Below are 23,633 nucleotides of genomic sequence, written 5' to 3'. Positions count from 1 at the left end.
GAATGACTAGAGAACTATGGTAAGGACAAAGTCTAGATTTGAGATTGTCTTTTTTTTTTTTTTTTTTAAATAATCCCTTTAGATTTGAAATAATGTCAACAGGCTTGGATGACTATGGGCACAAATATTGGTCCTCTTGAGGATTATTCCATTTCTAGTGAAGAAACAAAGGTGCAAGTCCTTTGGGAGTCTGAGATTAATGAATTTCTCTCTTATGATGATTGCATAGCCCACAAAATTTGTAACCCTTTGAATATTTAAGATGGAAATTATGAAAACATTTTTCTGCCAGCACTTAATCAAAGAATAAGAATAAGAAAGGTTCATTTCCTCAACAGCTCAAAAAAGGAGATAATATGGTACTGTGGAAATGAGTTCTAGAGTTAGAAGATGGTGTATCAATCTTATACTTGATAATCCTTGTGTGACCTGAGGCAAATCATTTAACTCTTCTAGACTTTGATTTCCTCAACTGTAAAATGAGAGGATTGAGCTAAATGGTTTTGAAATTCCTCCTATATTTAAATATAAGATTAACAAGAAGCTATGATCCTAAATCTCCTATGAAAAGTGTTAAGCAGATCCCTTTTTATTCTGCTGGCCCTAGTGTCTTTGTTTTTCTTTTCTCTTAATTTCTAGTGAGGGGTTGAGATTAATGAGTGAGGATGTGAAGTAGGGATAGGGAAGAAGGAAGAGGAGTGATTGAAGCATCTTTCTCTTTCATGAAGAGAAGGAAAAAAAGCCAGAAAGAACTACAAATCAGCATAGCAGTTTTGAAAATTATAGACTCTAGTTATTACATGCTTAAGGAAAGCAAGGTGTTCATAACAGAGATCTACAGGTTCATGTACAATTCTTTTTTTTTTTTTTTCCTGCTCTACCAAATGTATGAAAATGCCCATTTTATTTGGTGCCTGTCCAAGTTCAGAATAATTCTTAAGAGTTTTATCAGTCCTTATATGTTATATTATGCATTTATGTGACATATCTAGTATCTATTTGTACTTAAACAATTACATATAGAATAGCATGCTAAACATAGAATCAAGAAAGCTTAGGTTTGAATCCTACCTCAATTAATCAATAAGGAAGGAAGGAAGGAAGGAACGAACTCCCTTTTTCAAGTTTAAATTCTATTAAAAGAGATAAAATACAAAATCCCAACAATTATTAACTGCGACTATGAATAAGTAATTCACCTCTCTAATCCTCAGTTTCCTCATTTGTAGGGCCTACAACAGTTGAGTATTTTAAGGCTCAAACACAAAACATTTTGCAAAGTTTAAAACCTGATATAAATGCTAGAGATACACATAAATGTCAGTTACTGCTAGCAAAGTAAGTGTTGAGGGACTTCCCCTTTTCAGCTAATGCTGCCTTAACCCCAAGTTCAAGTATTTGCCTTTATAGATGATATAGATATTTTTGAGTCTAATTTCCAGAAAGAAAAACAGAGAGAAATAGCAAATACAGCTACATTCATCCTTCCACAAATCCTAAGAAGGACAAATTTTTTAAAGATGAACAAAAGGTCATCTGATGAGCAAAATTATGGAGAACCTCATCTACCTCTCCTGCCATCAAAAGTCTTTCTTTACCGAGTGTACATGTCTGAATCCATGGTGAGAGACATCAGAATATGAAGGTTCTCAAGAGACATACAAATGCAGCCCTGGATGTACACGGCATCACCTTTCCACCTGTGAGACAGCAAACTGCATCTGGAAGTCATTGAGAGAACATGAGCATTGGTTCCCTGCCTTGTGATCCCAGGGAAGTGCTGTTTGGACTTTTAAGTATCTTCTTAATGCAACACATCTGGCTTCCACAGCTCTGGTACAGCACAAGGAACAGGTCACCTCACCAAGCCTTCAGCAACACTCGAGTAATAATAAGGAAATCAAATTTGGCTAAATGGGGCCAAGCTGTCACAGGAAGCATTTAGGATGGAAGGGAATTCCTACACATTCCCTAATCCCCTGAAGCACCACGAAGGCATCATTACCACCATCCCTGTTACCACTCTTACCACCACCCCCTTCCTCATACTGATTTTCAGAATCACTGAGATTAAGGTAACGCTTTTGTTTAGAGTATATGTCTAGGGCTTCCTGCCTCTCATAAATAAGAAGAGGGGAAATAATCTTCATAGGGGTTTTGAGATGCCCTAAATGGGAGATTCCAGGAGCCATCTCATCATGGGCAATGGATCTATTGCTTGATTCTGATAAATATTCATCTCTCTCTCAAGCTAAGCAGCCAATCTCACCTATATAATATATTCAGCTGTACAAGATTTTGGATAGTAAGGTTTTTAACTGTAATCAGTTAACTGTAAGTAGTATAGAAAGGTAAGAAATTGCCTAGGTTATTCAAATTAGAGGATCCTCAGCAATTCTGTTATAACTCCAGCCAGAGTGGATTTATCTGGGACCTGTAAAGTAACAGAAACTCCCTGACTCTCTAACTTCTGACATAAACAAAGCAGCAACTCTCACTCACCTCCACTGCCCCCATAGTTTAGAGGGCCAAGGGGGATGGGAGATTGATGAGGTACAGAGAAAGCTGCTGGGGGGAGGGTCTGAGTGGACTCTGGTTGTCTGACCAAGGGGCTTAGATTATTTCTTTGTGGGATATGATGCTCCTGCAGGGGTGGTCTGGCCTCTTTAAGGGAAGAAAAAAATAACTTACATAGACAAAAAACAGCAATACAAACCAACCAAAAATGCCAGGAATGCAAGTTCTGCCAACCAAATAAATAAATAAAATGAGATGCCTTATAATAACTGGACATGGAGCATTTCTCAACCTTGTGAAACTCAAATGCCCTAGTTTAACTAGTCTTTGCCTTTCCCAAGTAACAACATCTGTTAGAAATGATGGGTCTAGCTCAGGTAATTTTTTTAGCCATAACAATTAGATCATCTTGAGGTATAGATGAGACTCTCTTGGGTTTTTTGCTCAGGTGAGTTAAAACAAGTAAAGCTCTACAGGGAGAGAACTAAGGATGATAAAAGGTCACCATAGTGTATCTATTCTTCCCTCTCTTTCAAATAGGAATAAATAAAAGAGAGCTCCAATGGAACCACCTATAAAATATAATAATGATGCTATCACCATTATTGATAGCAATTATATAATGCTCTAAGGTTTGCAAAGCACTTTACAAATATTGTCCCATTATACTCTCACAACAATCCTAACTCTAAGGAATTTTTACGTAAAATTGTGTTACCTATGTATATATATCTTCTGCTAGTGGAAATTAAGCTCCACAATAAGACTTTGTCTTATCTGAGTTTTGTACCTCTCTCAATACCTAACATAGAGCTTTATAAATAGGATGTTATTAATAACAACTCTCATTTAAAAAGAGCTTTAGGGTTAGTAAAGCACTTTCCTCCTAACCATATCTTGAAGTACATATTGGCATTTAGCAGAACAGATTAAGTGACTTATCCAAGGTCATAACACTTATTATAGATGGCACTCAAACCCAAGATTCTACTGACTCCAGCACCAATACTGCTTCACTGTGCCTCCCATGACCTTTGATGAAACAGGTGAAGTGTTACCATCTAATTCCTATGAATAGAGGTTCAGTACCACACAAAGCAAGGCATCTTGCATTTCCAGAGAAAGGTCCAGGATAAGTAGGTTTGGGAAGCAATAAAAGGGAAAGGAAAGGAGAGGAGAAGAGAGTAAAGAAGGAGAGAAGGGGGAAAGGAAAAAAGGGAAGAGGAGGAGAGAAAAGAAAAGAAAGGAGAAGAGAGGAAGGGAAGGGAGAGGAGAAGAAAGGAAGAGAGAAAAGAGAAGAGAAGGGGAAAGGAGAATAAAAGAGGAAGCAGAAAGAAAGAAGAAGAGGGAAGAGGAAAGAAGGGAGAGGTGAGAGGAGAGGAAAAAAGAGGAGGAGAGAGGAGGGGAAGGGACAGACAGACAGACCGAAAAGAAAAACTTTCCTCTGAGACTCTTGTTCATTTTTAAAGTGAGTAAAATAACCTCAAAAGCCTAAAATTAGAAGTTTGGTTCTTCTTTAAGTACATTGTCATCTTACCAAGAAAGTAACTTGGGGGGGGGGGGTAGGGAGGGGAAGGAAGGAAGGTAAAGAGCTAAGGCATAGAGATAAAGAAGAAAGAAAAATAGGATGAAATGTCATAATGTCATAGAAACGTATTCATTTCTGATTATCCTTATTACCCTTTCTGTAGTAATCACACTAAAGAGGAACTATATGCAAACTTAAAAGAAACATCTCCTTTTCATTATACAAAATCCTCAAGAAAGTCACAACTAAGGTGTTGCAATTGAAGGAAAAAAATTAAAAAGGTCTTCTTTATATTTACCAAGTAAATCCAATTCTACCAGTTTTAGTAATTATGCTTGGAATTTAGACTTTGAATTTTCAAAAAACCTTATGAGAATTCAACAAGGATGGAGAAATTGAGGCATCAGGAGAGTGAAAAAAGAATGTGTCAGTTAATAATACTAGGGAAGGTTTCAGCAGGAGGCAGAAATAGAGCTCAGACTTTCTGACCAATCCCAGGACCCTCCCTACCCAGCTCACCACACCATCTCTCTTCATGTATAACTGTATTCTAAGACAGTTTTTGTTGAATAAATTAAACCAGATAAAGCCCCCAAACTAGGTATACTCCATGTACTTAAAAAAAGCAATGACACAAAGTTGTTCTGATAAATATTTAAACCACTGCTGTGGATACAAAGAAGCTTGTCTAGCCTTGTTACTACTGTGAGAAGAGAAGTTAAACTTTAAACCAAAGTCCTATATGGTCTGATGGGCAAAGCAAATCCTTGCTCATGCAATGCTTCTTCTCTACCTCCCAACCCCCACCATCAAAACACACACACACACACACACACACACACACACACACACACACATACACACAGCACAGCACAAAAACAGACAAGCATTCACAGAGTTTCTTCCACTATTTGCACTTGGAAGGCCAAAGTTGAGTAAAAGTAAAACCTGAGAGATTCTCAGGTGTGAATCTAATACTAGGGACTTGTAGTGAACAAGCTCCAGAAGTAGTTAAGGGTTAAGTATCAGGAACTCAGAAATCTCAGGCTCTTCCACATTTACTGGTTTATTGAGTGACTTTGGATAAGTGACACCTTTTCTATACCTCTTTACTCTCTGTAGTATGAGGTCAGTGGTCATTAAAAAAGACATTCTAAGGTCATAATGGAAGGCACCATTTACATATAAATGACTGTTATATTTTGTACAATATTTGTTGTACTTTTATGCAAGACATTAGTAGAAATCAAATCCCATTATGATAAATTCCAAAGGCTGTCCAAATCAAATTTTTGGGGGGGAGAGGTTAGAAGTTTGCTGCATTGAATATTTTTAGAAATAAATGAGACTATAGCTTAGAAATCTTCTTGAGAGAAATTGTCATTGTAATTATATAAAATATAATGGAATTTGACCCCAATTTTATCTATTGTAAACATATTACAAATGTTTAATATTTATAAGTAATAAACTGAAATTTATTTTTTCAGGTCTTTCCTCTAAATGTGATATTGGCTGTACTATTACAAAACAATACAAGTATTTTTCCCTTAATTTATTATTGTGTTCCAATTCTTGTTCTGTCTCTATCTCTTAGTCTATCCCTTCCATCTCTTGTCTGTCTGTCTCTCACACACACATACAAAATGATTAGGAAGGTTTGTATTCAAACTGTCATCTGTCATTTCACTTTGTACTCTCTCATTTATATAAATTATCATTAGTTAACCTACTCTAATTCCATCAGAACTTGATAACCAAGTCAAAAAAAAAATGCAGCTATCAAAGAAACTTCACTTTCCAATTGTGTCTGCATCAATGTGCCTTCCCTGTTCTAGTTAATCTTAGTACTGCTGCAGTCAGTATACCTCCTGGCATGGAATACTGGTCATTTTATTTTTCTTTCTAGGGGAATCTCTATATAACAAAAAACATCACAGTTAAATCAATTTAGCTTGGGGTTACAAGCTTAAATCTAGAGAATGGTGACACTTTTCTTATGACAAAAGAAAGACATGTTACCTACATAGACAAGTAAGCAGTTCAGTTTATTATTGACAACCCAAAACATCAATAGCCTATTATAGTAATCAATTTTTTTTTCAAAAAGCATCACCTCCCCATCTCTTTTCTCTTCCCACACCCAAACCATTAATTCCCAAGTGGTAATCAAATCCTCTGCTTCTTCAAAGAAAGCATTTTTCTCTCTCAAACTGTCTTTTCCAGAAGTCCAGTAATGGGTTGTAGTTGAACTCTATTAATGCCAAAACATACATGTCCAAAAGAAAATGAAATTCCCTTCCTCTCCCACTCCATTTCAAATAGTTTACAAAGCAAGAAGTTGGACAGCATCAAATGAAAGACCCAAAATGAGTCTCTTTTATTTTTTCCCTTCTCTTTCTCCAATGCATTTTTAGTCCCAGTAGCTATAACAGTTTGGTGCCAGGAAGGCTTTCTAGGGACACAAAATTAGGTGATGTATTAGGAGAGTTGGTAAAAATGTGTGACCTCAAGTGAGGGGTCAGAATACTTTCAAAAGTTCCTCCCATCTCCTTATTCTCATTCCAAAAGGAAAAAGAAAAGGGGGGGTGGGGGTGGGGAGAGGTGGAGTAACCAAATAGAAAAGAGATGTGACAGAGGCCATCATGAAGGCAGGGAAAAAAATCTGATTTTTTTTTTTTCTTTCAAGTAGGCCAGATTATCTTTCTACCCTGCTCTCTTAAGGTCTTCAAAGGTAGCGCCTCCACCACTCCTATATTCCCCAACAGGCAATGTCAGAGAAGGGCTAACTCCTTATTACAGGTTCCATTTCTCACAAAAGTTTAAGGAACAGGGACACACTTCCGGAGAACTAAATAGGGATTGGGGGTGGACTGGGAAATCATATAAGATGCCCCCCTGCACACACACACATACAAACACAGCTGTGAAAATAAATGTCCCTAGGGAGAAATACCGGGTCTTAGGCCACTATCTCTCTTTTCCTCCCTGTCCCTTAGATCAGCATCCTAAGCTTTTGCAGAAACACATAGGGCTGAAAGGGGAAAGGAATTGGAAAGGGGTAGGATTGGTGGGGGTAAATGAAAAAAAAATTGACAGACGTGCAACGAAGCTACCCCACCTTCCCTGGCTGACGCTAGGAGCATATGGGGGCCTGGCCAGTCGCCACTCACCGGGGGAAGGGAGAAGCTCCAGGTCCACTTTCTCTGTCTTGATGATGGTGAGAGTCGGTTTGAGATCGACCGCCGCCTTCATGGTGCCAGGGAGTGGGGACAGAATGAGTTGTAAAGAGGATGATTTTCCCCCCCTCTTTATTGGGGGAGGGGGTCAAAATCAAGGGGGAGGGAGAGGGAGCTAAGCCGTTTCTCTCCAATCTCAAGTTGGGCTAGCTTTCTCCCCAGAGGAAGGTCCGCGCCCCTGCACACTCTCTCCAGGGAAAGTTGGCACTTGGCGGAGAAGTGAGCGCGCCCCTCTTGGTGTCCCTGGCTTGCTTTCGCTCCCAGTCCCTCTCTCGCGTTCCCTTTCTCCCTCTCCACTCCGCCTCCGGCGGCCCGGCTGGCTGGCTAGCTGGCTTGCCTCTCCTGTTCTCTCAGTCTCTCCCTCTCTCTCTTTCTCTCTCCTCCCTCCCCTCCTCTTTAGGGCGTTCCTCCTCCGGGTAGCGCTCTGGTCGTAGCGGCGGCTCCGTCCGTCCCGAAGCTCAGAGCCAGCCAGGAGAGCTCTCCCAGGCTGCAAGGGAGGGAGGAGGGAGGAACCGAGGGCGGAGCAGAGCAGGGGGCTGGGCCCGCATGGACGGCCAACCAATCCCCCCAGGGCGGCCAAAAGCGAAAGGAAAGGTTGTGGATCAAGGCCAGCCCCGGGAGAGTCCGGCTGGGCTGGGCTGGGCTGGGCTGGGCTGGGCTGGGCTGGGCTGGCCCGCGCGCTCTCAAGCCCGCCAGCCAGCAGCGGATCCGGTTCCCGGCTCCCGGCTTCTTTGCGGCACTAAAGAACCTGCATCCATTCGACGCGTGGGAAGCTCCCTCCAGTAGCGAGAAAACCCCGGATCAATACAATTCCTATTGAAAAAGCGGGGATGAGTAGTTCGTGGAGAACCTCAGGGTGGGGAGGTGATTTCACCTCATTTCAGGAAAGTACATTTCATTCCCTGCATGCATTCTTTAGGGCTTTGTCACTAGTAGCAGACGCACGCCAGGGATTGCCCCTAAACGCTACACATACTTTAACAATGTGTGTTGATCAATCAGTCATTCATAAAGACTACTCACAGGACGTGAGTGCATGTGGTTGAAGGACAGTGCATTCAGACTACAGACCCCGGCTCCAATATCCTCAGAGAATTTTACAAACATGAACTCCAGCCTTCTGGTGAGTCAGGATTTAGAGTTTTAATTCCGAAGGCGAGTTCATTCTTCGGAAACCTAGGACGGTCCTTTGGGAAAATTCACATATGCAATGCACCCTTTACCCAGCAAAGCCCTGGATTTTACCTTTTCCAGTAAAGGCAAATCCAGAAGCAGCTCGGTGGTGTTTAATTTTAGTATCAAATAAACACAAGAATTAGCTCCCATGTCATGAATGGAAGAAACAGGCTCCGAACTAGAAGTCTAGCCCTTTTTTTCCATTAAAATATTTTACCTCCAAATTGTCCTATGGAAGGTCATGGATTATTTTTCTAAAATTGTTCTGGTTTCTAATTATTACATTATTTTCTTCAGTTTCAACTTTCTCTTCACAAACCCATCTCCTTTATGTTAGGTCTTTATGTCTCCTTTTAGTAGGCATGCTATGAAAACTCCAAAGCTTAGAGATATTTGCATTTCCGGCACAAATCATTCACAGATTTTTAGCAATCACAATATGCATCACCTCTTAATTAGAAAACTGCAGGCACTTGATAAGATAACAGTCTATTTAATTCAAGATTGGACACTATTTTAAGGTTATCATAATTCTACATGTTTATTATTAATAAATAACACATCTAATGCTTAATATTAATATCCCCATTTTACAGAGATGAGAAAAGGATAAATGACTTTTCCAAGATCACATAACTATCAGAGCAGATATGTGAAGTGATCTTTCATGGAACTCCAAGGACAACATCCCAAAGCATCCATTTCACTTGAATAATGATAGTTAGACCTTTTTATAAATGTATAAATAGAAAGATCAATCTTTGTTTAATTAAAAGTTGTTTTTAAGTTGCCCTGAACAGCCTCTGAGAGAACAATTTTAAAAACTATTTCCTGATTTCTATGCATATTGTATGACTATCAAGCATTTGACAACTGTAAACTTTCCTCGGTCTCTGATAAGAAACATACCTCCTTTACCTTGATCTGAAACCAGTCTGGTCTCCTCAAAGCATCAATAATTTGCAGGTTTCCCACAGCAAATCAGTGGTGGAGTCAGGAACAGAAAACAAATCTCTGCTGATCACTATTCTCACCACTACATTACACCCCCTCCAATGACCAGGGAGAGATATTTGCATGTAGAAATCCTGGTTTTTAAAGGACAAAGTCTATTGCAATTCATCTGGGTTTCCAAAAGGTATGAAAAAACAATGCTGGTCCCCAGATGACAAGAACAGACACTTTCTCATCCTGGGAAAATATGGGAAAAGCAGCTGATGAATGAATCGGACAAGAACAGGGTGGAATGTGCTATATGGAAAACAGCCCAGAAGCAACATTGACTTACTAACAGAATACAAAAGCTGAGGAGCACAACACTACCCTTAGGAGAAATTTTTGCATCTTTCACCCATTTATAAGAATGATATCAGTAATCAGAATAAATGTGGGGATGCTTATATCCATATGTGGATTTTTACTTTCCTACTTACTGTCAAACAAAATTTCCTGAAGCCTATTTCTTTTTTCTTCTTTTTTTTTTTTTTTCTAATTCCCCAACAAACTTTTAGATTCTTAAGAGAGTTTCCCTGGTCAGAAATTTCTTGAGAAATTTAAGGTTAAAAATAACAACAAAAATATCCTGGTAAAACAAGTTAGAAAAATGCTACCCTATTTAAATTCAGAACACCTCTTTTTCTGGAGGGGAAGATCTGTATTTTTAAGAGTTAACAGTTCTGTAGAACTCTAAATTTTGCAGAGTGCATGCATTTTCTTATTTCAGTCTTATAACAGCCTTGTGATAGAGATATTACAGGTATTATCTCCTTTTTATATATGAGGAAACTAAAGCTGAGAGGTTAAATGATTTTACATTTGGCCATATAATTAATAACTGTCAGATTTGAATCCCAGGCTTTCTGACTCCAAGTCTAATACTCCATTCGTTATGTAAGGCTCTTACTAATTGCTCAATAGTAGGTATAAATAATAGTAATTAGAGAATTAGACTACCTTTTCTGTCACCAATTCCTGAAGGAAAGTTTTACATTTCTGACTATGCAAGCAAAGAGATTATACTTGAGGGAACAGGCATGAATTACAACCCATCTTTTGCTAAGCAACTTCTATTCTAGATGGAAATCAGTCAGATTAAAAATAAATGTCCTCTCCTTTCACAAGCTATATATATCATTAACTGAGGCAGAAATATTTTAGGTTATCATTTAACCAAGAGATGCCTATCCCAATAGTACATTATTATAACAACATACTTGACTAATAAAATTTATACTATTACGATATACATTTGCCAATTAAAATTGGCTGGACTGGACAATTAAAAATTTCTCTTTTCTAAAAATCTAACTGAACTATTCTAAAACCTCACAAGAATTTTCAATGACATTTATGCCTTTGGAAAATCAATAAAGCAAGTTAATTTTTTTATATAGTATGGCAAACTAGGTGTCACAGAAAATCATGAAATATAAAAACTGGAAGAGTCCTCAGAGCTCATTTAGACCAAACCATACCTTAACAAGGAATACACTCCTTAGCAATAAATATTTTGGTTCTGTCTCTACCTCAGTCACTAGGATCCATCAATGATGAGATTGCTCCATAAAAGCCTACCTATAGATTAGGGTGTCATGCAAAGAATTTCACAATAGCTTCAATTATTGGCAGCTAGATGGCCTAGTAGATTGAATACACGACCTGGAGCAAAGAAGACAAATTTGAATTCTGTTTCAGATAACTTACTAAAGGGCAAGTCATTTAACCTCTTTCAGACTCAATTTTCTTATCTGTAAAAAAAGGATAATGATAGTAAGTACTTCCCAGAATTGTGAGGATCAAATGAGAAACCATGTAAAATGTTTTACAAACCTTAAAGCTCAATATAGATGTTAGCTTTTTTTTTTTTTTTTTTTTTTTTTTTCTGAGCTCTTTCCTGTTAGTTGAAACAGATCAGAATCTTAAGTTGTATCTAGTTTATTGGTTTGCAACCTGTGGGCCTCATGAGGATATGGTAAGACATATAAGTATCCAAACACACTAAATAGTATTTTAATCTATATTTAATGTCAATAAAATTTTCAGTGTTATTGCAGCCACAAACATGTTAAAGTCTGTGAAAATTGTTAATGTCAAAAGGAGGTCTCTATACTTGAAAAGTAAATGGAACTGCTCAATTGTTTCAGTCTTGTCTGACTCTTCCTTACTGAATTTGGAGTTTTCATGGCAAAGATATTTGAGTGGTTTGCCATTTCCTTCTCCAGCTCATTTTACAAATGAAAAAATTGAGGCAAACATAGTTAAGTGACTTGCCCATAGTCATGAAGATAAAAAGTATCTGACTCCAAATTTGAACTCAGGAAGGTGAGTCTTCTTGACTTTGGATCCAGTATTTTTTACTTCACCACCTAGCTTCCTCTCTTGTATAGGAACTGTTCTATTCTATCATACTTATCCAGGTTTCACTTTAGGACATGACTATTAATTGTTCTTCAGTTTCATTCCTTGCAAAATAGAGACAATTTTATCTTGCTTTCTATCTACCTCAAGTGAATGTCCCAAAAATGATTTAGATTTAAAATAGAATTTATATTCTAGAAGATACACAGAGGGGGAAAAAAAAAAACTAATAATAGGAGAAGTAAGGCTATATTTTTAACATTCTTTAAAACTGATGAGCAAGAGAGCCAAATGCATGCAGAAGCAGTGAAATCTAGCCAAGTACAGAAACTCTCTAGAGTCATAACATCATGTCTGACAAGGTCAGGAAAAGGATGCCAGAGAAGAAATGCTAATGATGTCTAGAAAACAACTTCAATTTAAAAAATGCATCTTTAAAAACATTAAATACACAAAGATTATAAATGACATATATTTTCTTCAATCCTTCATCCACACTCCTAAATAGTTCTATTAGAAGATTTAATATAAAAACTTATTTCAAAAGGTCATTTAAGATGGATTCTTCCTTCCCAGAAAAAAAAGCATCTATAATAAGTTCTTTGATCCTACCTAGGGCTTGAACTTTACCAAACTGGAAAATCTCTAAGCTTTAGCTTAAAATTTAGCATATTATTGTAGATAGGTGCAAAAAAAAAAAAAAATTAGACCACTAACGGTTGATCCAAAATGAGCTTATTATGACTCACAGATGTCAATTTACTGGTATAAGCACAAGATAAAAAAAAAAAAAAAAAGTCTTATTAACAGCCTGTCCAAGGCGAGTTGCTACATTTGTGGTTGTCTTTCTCTGAGAAGACACAACAGTCCCTGTCATGCACAGAAAAAGCGTTCAGATCTTTGAGTTTAAAGTGAGTTGTTTCCATATGACAGGTGTGGTCAATTAACTAAGCACATTATGGAAGAAAAAATGCATAGGGTTTAAATATCTACAATTGTCAGGCAACAACAAAATGGAAATTCTACAGGAGAGGAAAGAGAATTAAAATAAATCTTAGTGGAGCTGTCAAAACACACATATGCACACAGCCTAAGGGTTAAGACAAATGTGAGTCAGAATTACTTTACCTTCTGACTTCCTAACTTCATCTTTGCTTCAGAGATGATAGCTTTTGTCTCTCTTTACTAAATGTTTATTTGGAAGGTAGCATAAGCAGTATTAAGTTGATTTTATTTTTGTGGAGAAGCAGAGGCCATTTCTTTTTCCAAACTATTACTAATAAAAAAACAGAATGAAGTACTGTCACCAAGGGCTCACTCACACCGACCTTTGTGGCTATCTTCCCTAAAAAGAAGCTAGATCTATCACATATCTAAACTGTTCTTTGTCCCTCTCTGTGCAGGAAACAAGGGTCTTTATCTAGAATATAATCTGTGCCTTTCCTCTGTGAGCTCCATATGGCTTATGGGTCAGTCCTGGCTTCCTGGAAGCATCCCACCAACAGATAATTTCACGAGGAATTTCAGGATTCCTAGCCTAGAATCAGAGAGTTATCAGGGTGCTTCTTAAAAAGTCAGCAATATTTGTTTTTTAAAGAAAAAAGCAGTTTGCCTGATGATTCTAATTCTATTCTAGTCCATTGAGTTTTTGCCCCTTTGGAGCCTTCGGTTGTAATTTCTTAGCTCAGGAAGAAACCTTAAAGGGAAAAATGCAACACTCAGATAACATCTCTTCTGTGCCACGTACAGTGCTAAACTCTTTTTACAAATAATATATCATCTGATCATGGCAATAACCTTGGGAGGTAGGTGCTGCTATTATCCCCATTTTACAGGTGAGAGAATTGAAACTAGCATTGATTGACTCAGGATCACACAGATCATTTCTAAAGTCAAATTTGAACTCAGATCTTCCTGACTGTCCAACTTTCTATCTAGTGCACAAACCAAGGTGCCTTAAAGATCATCTTTTACAAACTCCTAATTTTATGGGTGAGTAAAGTGAGAACTGTAGAACTGAAGTGGTCATGTAATTAGAAGAGCTATGATTAGAAGCCAGCTGTCTCAGGTCTTGAGGATGTATGGTAAATAGAATGCCAGACTTGGAATCAGGATGATCAAATTAAACATGCTACCTCAATTATCTATAAGCTTTATGTTCCTGAGCAAGTCATTTAACTTCTCCATCTCAGTTTCTTTCTCTATAAAATGGGGGTAATAATGGAATCTTGTCAGGCTCCTCTATAAAGTAAGGGTTACAACAGAACTTACCTCACAGAGTGCTTGTGAGAATCAAATGAAGACACACATTATATATATATATGTATTGTGTGTGTGTGTGTGTGTGTGTGTGTGTGTGTAAAGGGCTTTTCAGACTTTAAAATGTTAGCTATTATTTATATTACACTACTCTGTCTTTGAAGAAAGCACTGGCACATCAAAAACTACTATCTTTCAGTTAAATCTGTTACTGGGCAGGATTGAAACAAGGAGCAAGATATGATTTACAGAGAAAGAGAAGGATGATCAGACTCTCAATTTATAGAAACCTAACAAGATTCTCTGCACTGTACATGCTGTCTTTGGTGAGCATAATTCATGACACCCACACTGCCATTTGTAGAGGGAAGGAAGGAGCAGAGCATACACTTGAGAAGGAAGGTCTGGACTGCCTCTGTTGCTGTCTGCAGATTCTTTTGACTATAATTATGAGCCATTCAACTACATCTGCAGTCCCAACAATGTGGGGTGGATCCGCCTAATCCCTAGTCCAAGCAGCATTTGAAAATCTTCTAGCTCAGACACAACTTTTTACTCTTGCATGAATAAAAATGCCCTGACCAAAAAACAAGGGCATGCACTAAACAAGGACTGTAACCTTGACTGACAGAAACCCACAGGTTTCCTTCCAATCTAATATCAGATTATCTTTAGAGCAAACTGAGCATGTAGCTAGTGCTGAACAGACTGAACAGGTTTTCCTCAGATGACAAGCGATTCATGCTCCCTCCCATCCATGAAAAGAGTTAAGAGTATAGGTTATCCAATAGGCTATTGCAAAATATGCTCTATTGCCCCCTGGGATCATTGAATCCAGCTTCTAATCTAAGCAGACTATGTCTTATATATGGCTCCAATTAAAAAATATTAATTGAATTGAATTGAATTAGGATTTTGGAGGAGAACGTGTATGCTACTAACATATAAGATAGGAAGACTGATAATGTGGTATCCAACATCACAGAGAACTATATCCTACAAGTCATAAGCTAAGTTTAAAGAACTCCAATTCCCTAGGAGAAGAACAAGCTTGGCCCAAACTCCATACTGCAGGTGGTTCACTCCCATTAGATGGCTTAGGACCTCATCTGATCTCAGCTTGCTTTTCTCTTGAGGTACAAAGACGTCAAACTTCAACCAGATGTTCCCTGAAATTGTGCTTTGTGTTTTTAATTAAGAAAATTATGGAATCTTCTCTGTCATTCTCAATCTCTATTTGAAAAGCTAAATCAATTGTCATGAGAATGAAAATCCACCACCAGAGATGAAAGATGGATGTGTAAATAAAGGCAACTTGGCTCAGCGGAAAGAGTGTTGAATTCAAAAGGATACAGGTTCTCATTCTTGTTCTACTATTTACCTATCACATGGGGTAAGTCCCATAGCATTTATAGTTCTCAGTTTCCTTCTCTGTAAATGAAAAGAATGGTCTGGATGATCTCTGAACTCTGACCTCTGATGATCTAAGAATCAATGAAACACTATACTATCTTGTTCCTGCTGATCCCCTGTTCTTGATGACTGATTCAAATAGAGGAAACAGCACTAAAGAGGAAAGACCCCAACAGGAAATGGACTGCTGGTATAGTAGGAAGAAATAGAGCAGGACACCCTTGAAAACAATGACAGGGTAAGCAGGGACCTGACCTAGGCTGAACTTACTATTCTGGGGACCACAGCTAAAATAGAGAACTAAGACTTGGCAACTTCAACATACTCACAGAATCCATTTAGATTCTCATTTCACTGTAGAGGACCTGGAATTTGGGGGAAAGCAACACACTGAGAAACTCACTGTGCAGATTAGCATTGTGGCAGGGAAAGACTGACCCCATGTTTATTTTGAACACAGGGATTTTGAAGTAAAATCAGAGTAGGAATCTAGTAGGGTAGAATAGTGAAAAGAGTGCCGAATTTGTAGCCAGAAGACATAGGTTTAAATACTGACTCTACCATTTATTAACTATGGGACATTGGGCAAGCATGAGTTTCCTCTTCTAAAATGACAGGGTTAGATTAGACAAGCAATAACATTCCATCTAATCCTAAATCTATGATCATATGATTATATAAAATACTAGGTAGTATTTCTCAGCCTCTTTCCCTCTTGTTCTAATACTCAGATTAATGTTATTTTATCTTTGGGAGACATTTCTGTCTATGTGCCTAGAAGAAATAAGGAAGTAAGAAGATGGGAATTTAGTTTATCTAATATCTGAATTTTTGGCAATTCAGTTGCATAAGTGTATAAATATACATACATATATGTATATATTTTATGCATGAAGGCAGATTAAAAGTTAATTTTTTCTTATTTTCACCCCAAGAGTTTTTTCTTTTAATCTAATTATTCTTTTTCTTTTTTTGAACTACCATAGAATGAAAAAAAAAAGATAATAATAATACTTAATATTTACATAGCATTTTAAGGTTTATGGTAAAGATAATACAAATATTATCTCACAACTCCAGGAGGTAGATGTTATCATTATCTTCATTTTACAGATGAGGAAACTGAGGCAGGCAAAGATTAAGTAACTGATCCAGGGTGACATAGTTACTAAGTATCTGAGGCCAGATTTTAAGCTAAGTCTTCTTGGCTCTCTATATAGTACTCTATTATGCTACTTAGCTGCTTAAATTAAATTAAAATCAACTTAAATATATATTTTGTATCCATGTGAAAATATATGTGAAATCATAATCAAATCAAGAATAAGAATAAAACAATTGGACAACTCAAAATTTATATTGGTTCCCTCAAAATAATGAAAAAAACAAAAGAAGCCCTCTAACAGGCCAGTTCTGTCATCATGCAAAGATATGAGGAAGGGAATGAACAACTATCTAAAATAAAAGGCATGGAAGGCTTGTGATTTATACCACTGGAGGAAATATGAGCACTAGTATGATCCCAAATTTGCCAAAGTTACTATGTTCTCTGTATAACTGTTGACCAATCTATAAAATGATTAAATTGTGTTTCATTTATTTCAAATGAACTTATTATGCCTATCATCTGAGTGTCCTATATAGTTTTGTAGGAGAGGAATCTTGATATAATGGAACCATCACTAGATTTGAAAATAGAAGACTTGGATTCAAATTCTGCCTTTATTACTGTTTTTATTATTTTGGACAAGTCAGTTTCCTCATCCTTAAAGTGTTGGGATTGGACTAAACAGATCCTGAATTTACTTCTGGCTCTGAACTTATGATCTCTAATCTCAGTGACATGAAGTAAATTATCTCATCTAGAGAGTTCAGTATACTTACCCCATATGTCACATGTGGAAAGGGAAAGGGAAGTATTTATTCTCCCTGTATAAGGAAAGAACAAATTATGCTAAATACATGCTGGGTTACCCAGTGCATGTTACACCTACCCACACCTCTTTAAATTTGGTGCAACAAGTCCCTTTCCATATGCCATGTGTTCCTTAAAGTCATACGGTTTGGATAGTGAATGGAGGAAGGCATGGTGAGAGGATACTGTTCATTGGGCTAGATTGCATCTATGAACCCCAGCAATAACTTAGAAAACTTATCCAATTGATTAATAGTCAAACGATGTGAAAAGACAATTTTCAAAGGAAGAAATCCAACTATTAACAGCCATATGGGAAAAAATAATACTCATAATCTAATAATTTGAGAAGTGCTGATTAAAGCAATTTTGAGGTTCTATATCACATCCTTTAGATTGGCAAAAATAACAAAAAAAAAGAAAATGACAAATGTTGGAGACACATTAATGCATTGTTGCTTGAGATGTGAAATGATACAACCATTTTGGAAACCAATTAGGAACTGTGACCCAAAAGTCAATCCAGTGATAGCACTACTAGACTTATACATCAAAGATACAAAAAAAGAGGAAAAGGATCCAAATGTACTAAAAATATTTATAGCAGCTCTTTTGGTAGTTACAAAGGCTTAAAAAAATAAAAGGATGCTCATCAATGAGAGAATGACCAAAAAAATTATGATATATAAATATAATGCAATATTATGACACCATAAGAAATTATGAAAAGAATAGTTTCAAAGAAACTTGGGAAGATTTGTATGGATTGACACAGAGTGAAGTAAGTAGAACTAGAAAGGACTTTACAATAAGAACCACTTTATAAAGATAAACAACTTTAAAAGATTAAGAATTCTGATGAATATAATAACCAACTGTGATTCTAGAGAGCCAGTAAAGATGTATCCACCTCATACCAAAGAGACGGTGTACTCAGGATGTAGCATGAGATATACAATTGTGTTTTTGGCATACATCGAAAGTTGGGGTTTTTGGCTTGTTTTTTTTTTTTTTTTTTACTATGTGTGTTTGTTACAAAAGTTTTGTTTTTCTCTTTTTCAGATATGGTAAAGGTGAGAGGAGTAGATAAGAAAAAATGCTTTTTAATTGAAAAAGGAGTAAAATAAATGAGGAGCTATAACTTTTTAATGATTTACCAAGGCAACATGATATTTGTCTAGTGAGTAGGTTATGATGGACATATTAATCATTCTTTTGATGATTAAAAGTTCTTGACTACTGATGGATAACCATGGCACTGTAGATGAAAAGTCAGCTAATGTTATACCATAGAAACCAAGGAAAGAATGGGCTCAGGACTCAGCTTTGTTCCTGAACTGTGATGAGGAGCACACACACACACACACACACACACACACACACACTTTCTGTTTTCCCCTTTTTACTTCTTCACAGAATATAACTGTACAATAGATTCCCAAGAAGATTGTGAACAGAGCACACTGGAGTCTGAGAGCATTTGACTTTCTAAGATTGACTAACTCATACAACATTCCCTGGCTTTATCTATAATGATCTGAATCAGAAATATCTGACTTATACCTGCCAGCCTGCACAATCAGCATCCATGTGCTAAGATCACAATTTTGGAGCTGAAAGCTCAGAAAATATCTAGTCCAACCCTCCCCCTCTACATGTAAGGATGCTGAGGCCCAAATTTATGTTAAGTGGGATGCAAACCCAGGGTCTCTGACTCAAAAAGCCAACATTCTTTCCAGAGGAGCCTCTATTTAGTTACAGTAAAGCTTCCTGCTAACCTGAATCTAGCAACACAGAAAATTCATTAAGAATTATTTTCAATTGTAAGGGTGCCTCCTAGGAAGTTTGGCAAAAGAGGGAAGAGAAAAGATAAAGAATTCCATTTTGATTAAAGATATCAATTGAGATATGCTTGATATATGGGTTTTCATTGATGATGATATGTTACAAAGGAAGATTTCTACTTGAGAAAGCTGTTGGGTTAAAGATAAAAAAAAATATCAACAATAATTTTTAGTGTGCAAATAAAAAAGCAAAAAAAGAAGAGCAGAAGGACACATAATAGGACAATTTTACAATTAACTTATCAAAGTTAATATATACTTATTTAAAAAACAAAACTGCCCATAATGGAACTCCATAGTCTGTTCCATAATCCTCTTTCTTGTTTTTCTTTGTATATTGAAATATTTGTTTTTTTAATGATTAAGATCACAATAAATAATATTTTGAGATTTAAAAAAAAAGAATTATTTTCAAGCTCTCTATAGAGACAGGGTGCTAAAGAAGAAAGGACTCTGGATTTGATGTTGGACAATTTGAATTAAGGGGGTAGCTAGGTGGCGCCATAGTGCACAGAGCATCAGGACTAGAGTCAGGAAGACTCATCTTCCCGAGATCAAATCCAGCTTCAGACATTTACTACTAGCTATGTGAAGGGTAAGTCACTTACCCCTATTTGCCTCAGTTTCCTCATCTGTAAAATGAGAAAGAAATGACAAACCACACCAGTATCTTTTCCAAAACCAAACAAATCACATGAAGTCACAAAGAGCTGAACACAAACAAGCAAAAACAACAATCTGGATTTAAATTCCTGCTCTGCTACTTGCTACCTGGGTGACTTGAATAATTAACAAGTAATTTCTCTGGGCCTCAGTTTCTAGTCCGTAAAATAAGGATGTTAGGCTAAGGTTCCTTCCTGCTCTGAACATTTGCTCTTATGATACCCATATGACTAAGACACACACAATTTAGAGTTGTGAGGCAGCTGGTGGCACAGAGGATAGAACATAAAGCCAAGACTCAAGAAGTCCTGAATTTGAATTTTGCTTAGGACATTACCTCTGTGACCCATTTACCATGTTTGCCTCAGTTTCCTCAAATATAAAATTAGGATACTTATAAAATGTACTTCACAGGGGTTTTGTGAAACTCAACTGAGATAATATTTGAGAAAAGTACTTACCATAGTTCCTGACACAAAGTTGGACTATATACATTAAACTCTTATTCTCTTCTTTTCTCCTTCTTTTTGTATAATGTTTTATTAAGTCCCTCATATAGTTTCTTAATTGCACTGACAGGCACAAGAGGGACTTAGGAGACTGAAACAGCATCAATAATCATACTTACATCATTATTCCTGTTTGGCTTTTGCTGAGCACCATTTATGTTTATGCTCTAGCTGCTAGAAATGGAAATTTGACATACTGAAACACTAAGAAGGTGAAATGCCATTGTTTAATTGTGCATGAATATATACACATTTATATACACACATATAGATACGTATACATGAATGCATATATGTGTATGCATGTGTGTATTGTGTATATGTATATATATATAATATGTATATGTACATCCATGCACAACCAAAAGAAATGAATATGCTTATATATGTATTTGTATGTAAGTTCATATATAGACTTATGTGTGCCTGTATGTGCATATATATGTAAATGTACATATTTATATTTAAATTTAAATTTAAAAAATGATTAAGTCTTCTAACTGCAAAAGGCCAGCTGTGTTTTTTCCCCCTGATTCTTGCATCATCATTCAATGAAAAAGTATCTCCAGATGGAACATAGTAAATGATCGGACAAATGAAGCAGAGCAGACCTCAGTTTAGATCTCCTCTATTTGGATTGACTCCTCTGCAGTGGAAAATTTCTCCCATTCCCCAGCCCCCTCACCTCCTTTGAGTTAGTAAAATAGAGAGAAATGAGTCAAACACTGAGAAATCAGACATAGAGTGATGACTAAGAAAGCATCATTTAATTGACCTAATACAGGCTTAAACCTAAGGGCCAGTGAAACACAATGGTACCATAAATGAATTGTCATTTTTCTATGGAAGGAATATTATAGGTAACCTGAAGAGGGTGGAAAATACAGAGCTCATTCCCCAGTAAAAATGGATTTCATCTGATCTATTAAGAATAAGTCTTTTTTCCTTGATTCAGAAACAAACTTGAAAGACCTTATCAAAGAAAACTCTTGGATAGAAAGTACCACGAGAGATTTTTTTTTTGAGGGGGGGAGAAGACAGAAAGGGAGGTGCAGCTGGGTAGAGAGCTGGCAACAGACTGTGTGGGAGGAAAGAACAAATGGCAGTCAACTCTCTTGTGGTGAGTTCCCAAGAGAAATCCCTTTCCAGGAATTAAAAATCTTAAATAATGTTGAGAAATTTGAGGGGGAAAAAACAAGATCTTGGTCTTTTCTTTCAGGGAATTTCACACCAGTGAAGGAGGCCAGATGGCTAGCAACAGTAATTTCAGTTCCCAAAGTGGTCCAGCATTCACATTATACTGTTTCCTCAGCAAAACAACAGGGAGTGCCCTTGGGGCGAGGCTCCAGGAGAGGAAGTTAAGAAAACTCAGAATCCTTACTCCCTCCACTGAGCAACCTACACAAAGACCAGTTAATGCTAAAAAGCCCTGTAGAGCTTGGATTTCATGGAATTTAGAGCTATAGAGAAGATCTGATCCCATCCTCTCATTTTACAAATGAAGAAGTGAAACTCAAAAGGTTATGGAATTTGTCCCTGATCTCACAAGTAATGAACTGGGATTTGAACCCAGGTGTGACCCTTTTCCATTACACCAAAACTTCTTCCTAAATCTGTAACCCTGCTCTTGGATTCTAAAAATGCAAAGTTCTTACTATAGTCAGAGATATATGTGTTAGGAAAAAACCCAGCATTTATTAAGCACCTAGTATGTGACAGGCACTGTGCTAAGTATTTTATAATTATTACCTCATTTGATTCTCACAATGCCCTTGAGAAGTGCTGTTTTGATACCCATTTTACACCTGAGGAAACTGAGGTAGACAAAGGTTAATTTCTGGCCCAGGGTTTAATAGCTAGTAAGTGCCTGAGGCTGAATTTGAACTCAGGACTTCCTCACTCCAAGTCAAACAACACTCTTTGTATTGAAAGAGAAGGAAATTATCCTTAAAATTAAAAATATATATGAATTTATATATATAGATATATATATACACCCATATGTACATTGGATTTTAGAAGCTTATTGAAAGGTTCTGATATAGTGTCCCATCTTCAGGAGTCCTTTAGCAATGGATAGAGCACTGAACTCAGAGCCAGGAAAACTTATATTCAAATCTGGTCAAAGATATCTCATAACTATATGATTGGGCAAATCAATTAACTTCTCTTTATTTTAGTTTCTTCATCTCTAAAATGGAGATAATAATTGTACCTACCTTCCAAGGTTGTTGTTAGGATCAAATAAAATAATATCTGTAAAGTGCTTCACAAACCTTAACATGTTGTATAAATACTAGCTATTAATTAAACGGGTGATACCTACCTAAAAGAAATGTCACATTAAGATGACAGAGTCTCAGAGAGCTGGAAGGTACCTTAGGGAGTATTTAATTTAATCATTCTTCATTTTTCCAGTTAAGAAACTGAGACCCAGAACAGTTACATGATTTGTTCAAAGTACCTTTCTCTAAGATGCTCTGAGTACTCCCAGAATTATCACATGGTAATTAAGAGACAGCCAATGGCATCACCCAGTGTTATATTGTAAAGGAGTAGCAAAGTAATAGCTATGTCAACCAGGTAGATTTCCTCAAGCTCCCATATTCCTTGCTAGTCCTTTGAATCTGTGATCTCATCAATGTGGGTTCTCATTCCATTGTGCTAACTCATTCATACCTTCTCAAACTGAGTTTGTCTTTTCCTTGTCCTCCTATGTGTCAATCATTCAAAGTAGATCTACTCAACACTCTAGATGTTTTCAGTCAGTCAATCAACTAGCATTTATTAAATATCTACTATCTTCCAGTCACTGTACTAAATGTAGGGGATACAAAGAAAAGCCAAATAAATAAATAGGCCCTGTCCTCAAATAACACACAGTTTAATGGGAGAATTGATGAAAACAAGCAAATAATTAAAGAAATTACATATAAGATAAAATTAGAGGTGGGGGGGGAAAGAAGTTACTGATATTAAGGAGAACAAGGCAAGGTTGTGAGTAGAAGCTAGAACTTTATCTGGGGACTTGTAAGAAGTTAGGAGGTGGGAAAAAAAGGTGAGGGAGCATTTTAGGCATAGGAGACAACTAATGAAAAATCTTAGAGTCTGGAGGTGGAGTTTCTTATTGGAGGAAAAGGCAAGGAGGCAGGTGGGAATCACTTGATCACAGAATAGATGGAGAAGAGAAAGTGATGGAGAAGAGAAAGGTGT

The 23,633-nt window shown here is 36.9% G+C and overlaps 1 protein-coding gene across 5 annotated transcripts in view; it reads right to left on the bottom strand.

The window, feature by feature from the left end:
• Positions 1-23,633, bottom strand: part of ETS1 (ETS proto-oncogene 1, transcription factor) — a 186,718-nt gene that overhangs the window by 71,703 nt on the left and 91,382 nt on the right. The window contains exon 1 of one of the 5 annotated variants that reach the window (XM_074303830.1): positions 7,219-7,719. The exons of 3 other annotated variants lie outside the window; for them this stretch is intronic. In XM_074303830.1, the coding sequence (XP_074159931.1) occupies positions 7,219-7,300 (82 nt within the window). In that variant the 5' untranslated portion in view covers positions 7,301-7,719. Of the gene's footprint in view, positions 1-7,218; positions 7,720-23,633 lie in introns of those variants that run through there. One more of the 5 variants, XM_074303832.1, reaches the window with a different exon arrangement.

The sequence above is a fragment of the Sminthopsis crassicaudata genome, chromosome 3 (assembly GCF_048593235.1).
Source record: "Sminthopsis crassicaudata isolate SCR6 chromosome 3, ASM4859323v1, whole genome shotgun sequence".
NCBI lineage: Eukaryota > Metazoa > Chordata > Mammalia > Dasyuromorphia > Dasyuridae > Sminthopsis > Sminthopsis crassicaudata.
This window is presented reverse-complemented; position numbering and strand designations above follow the sequence as displayed.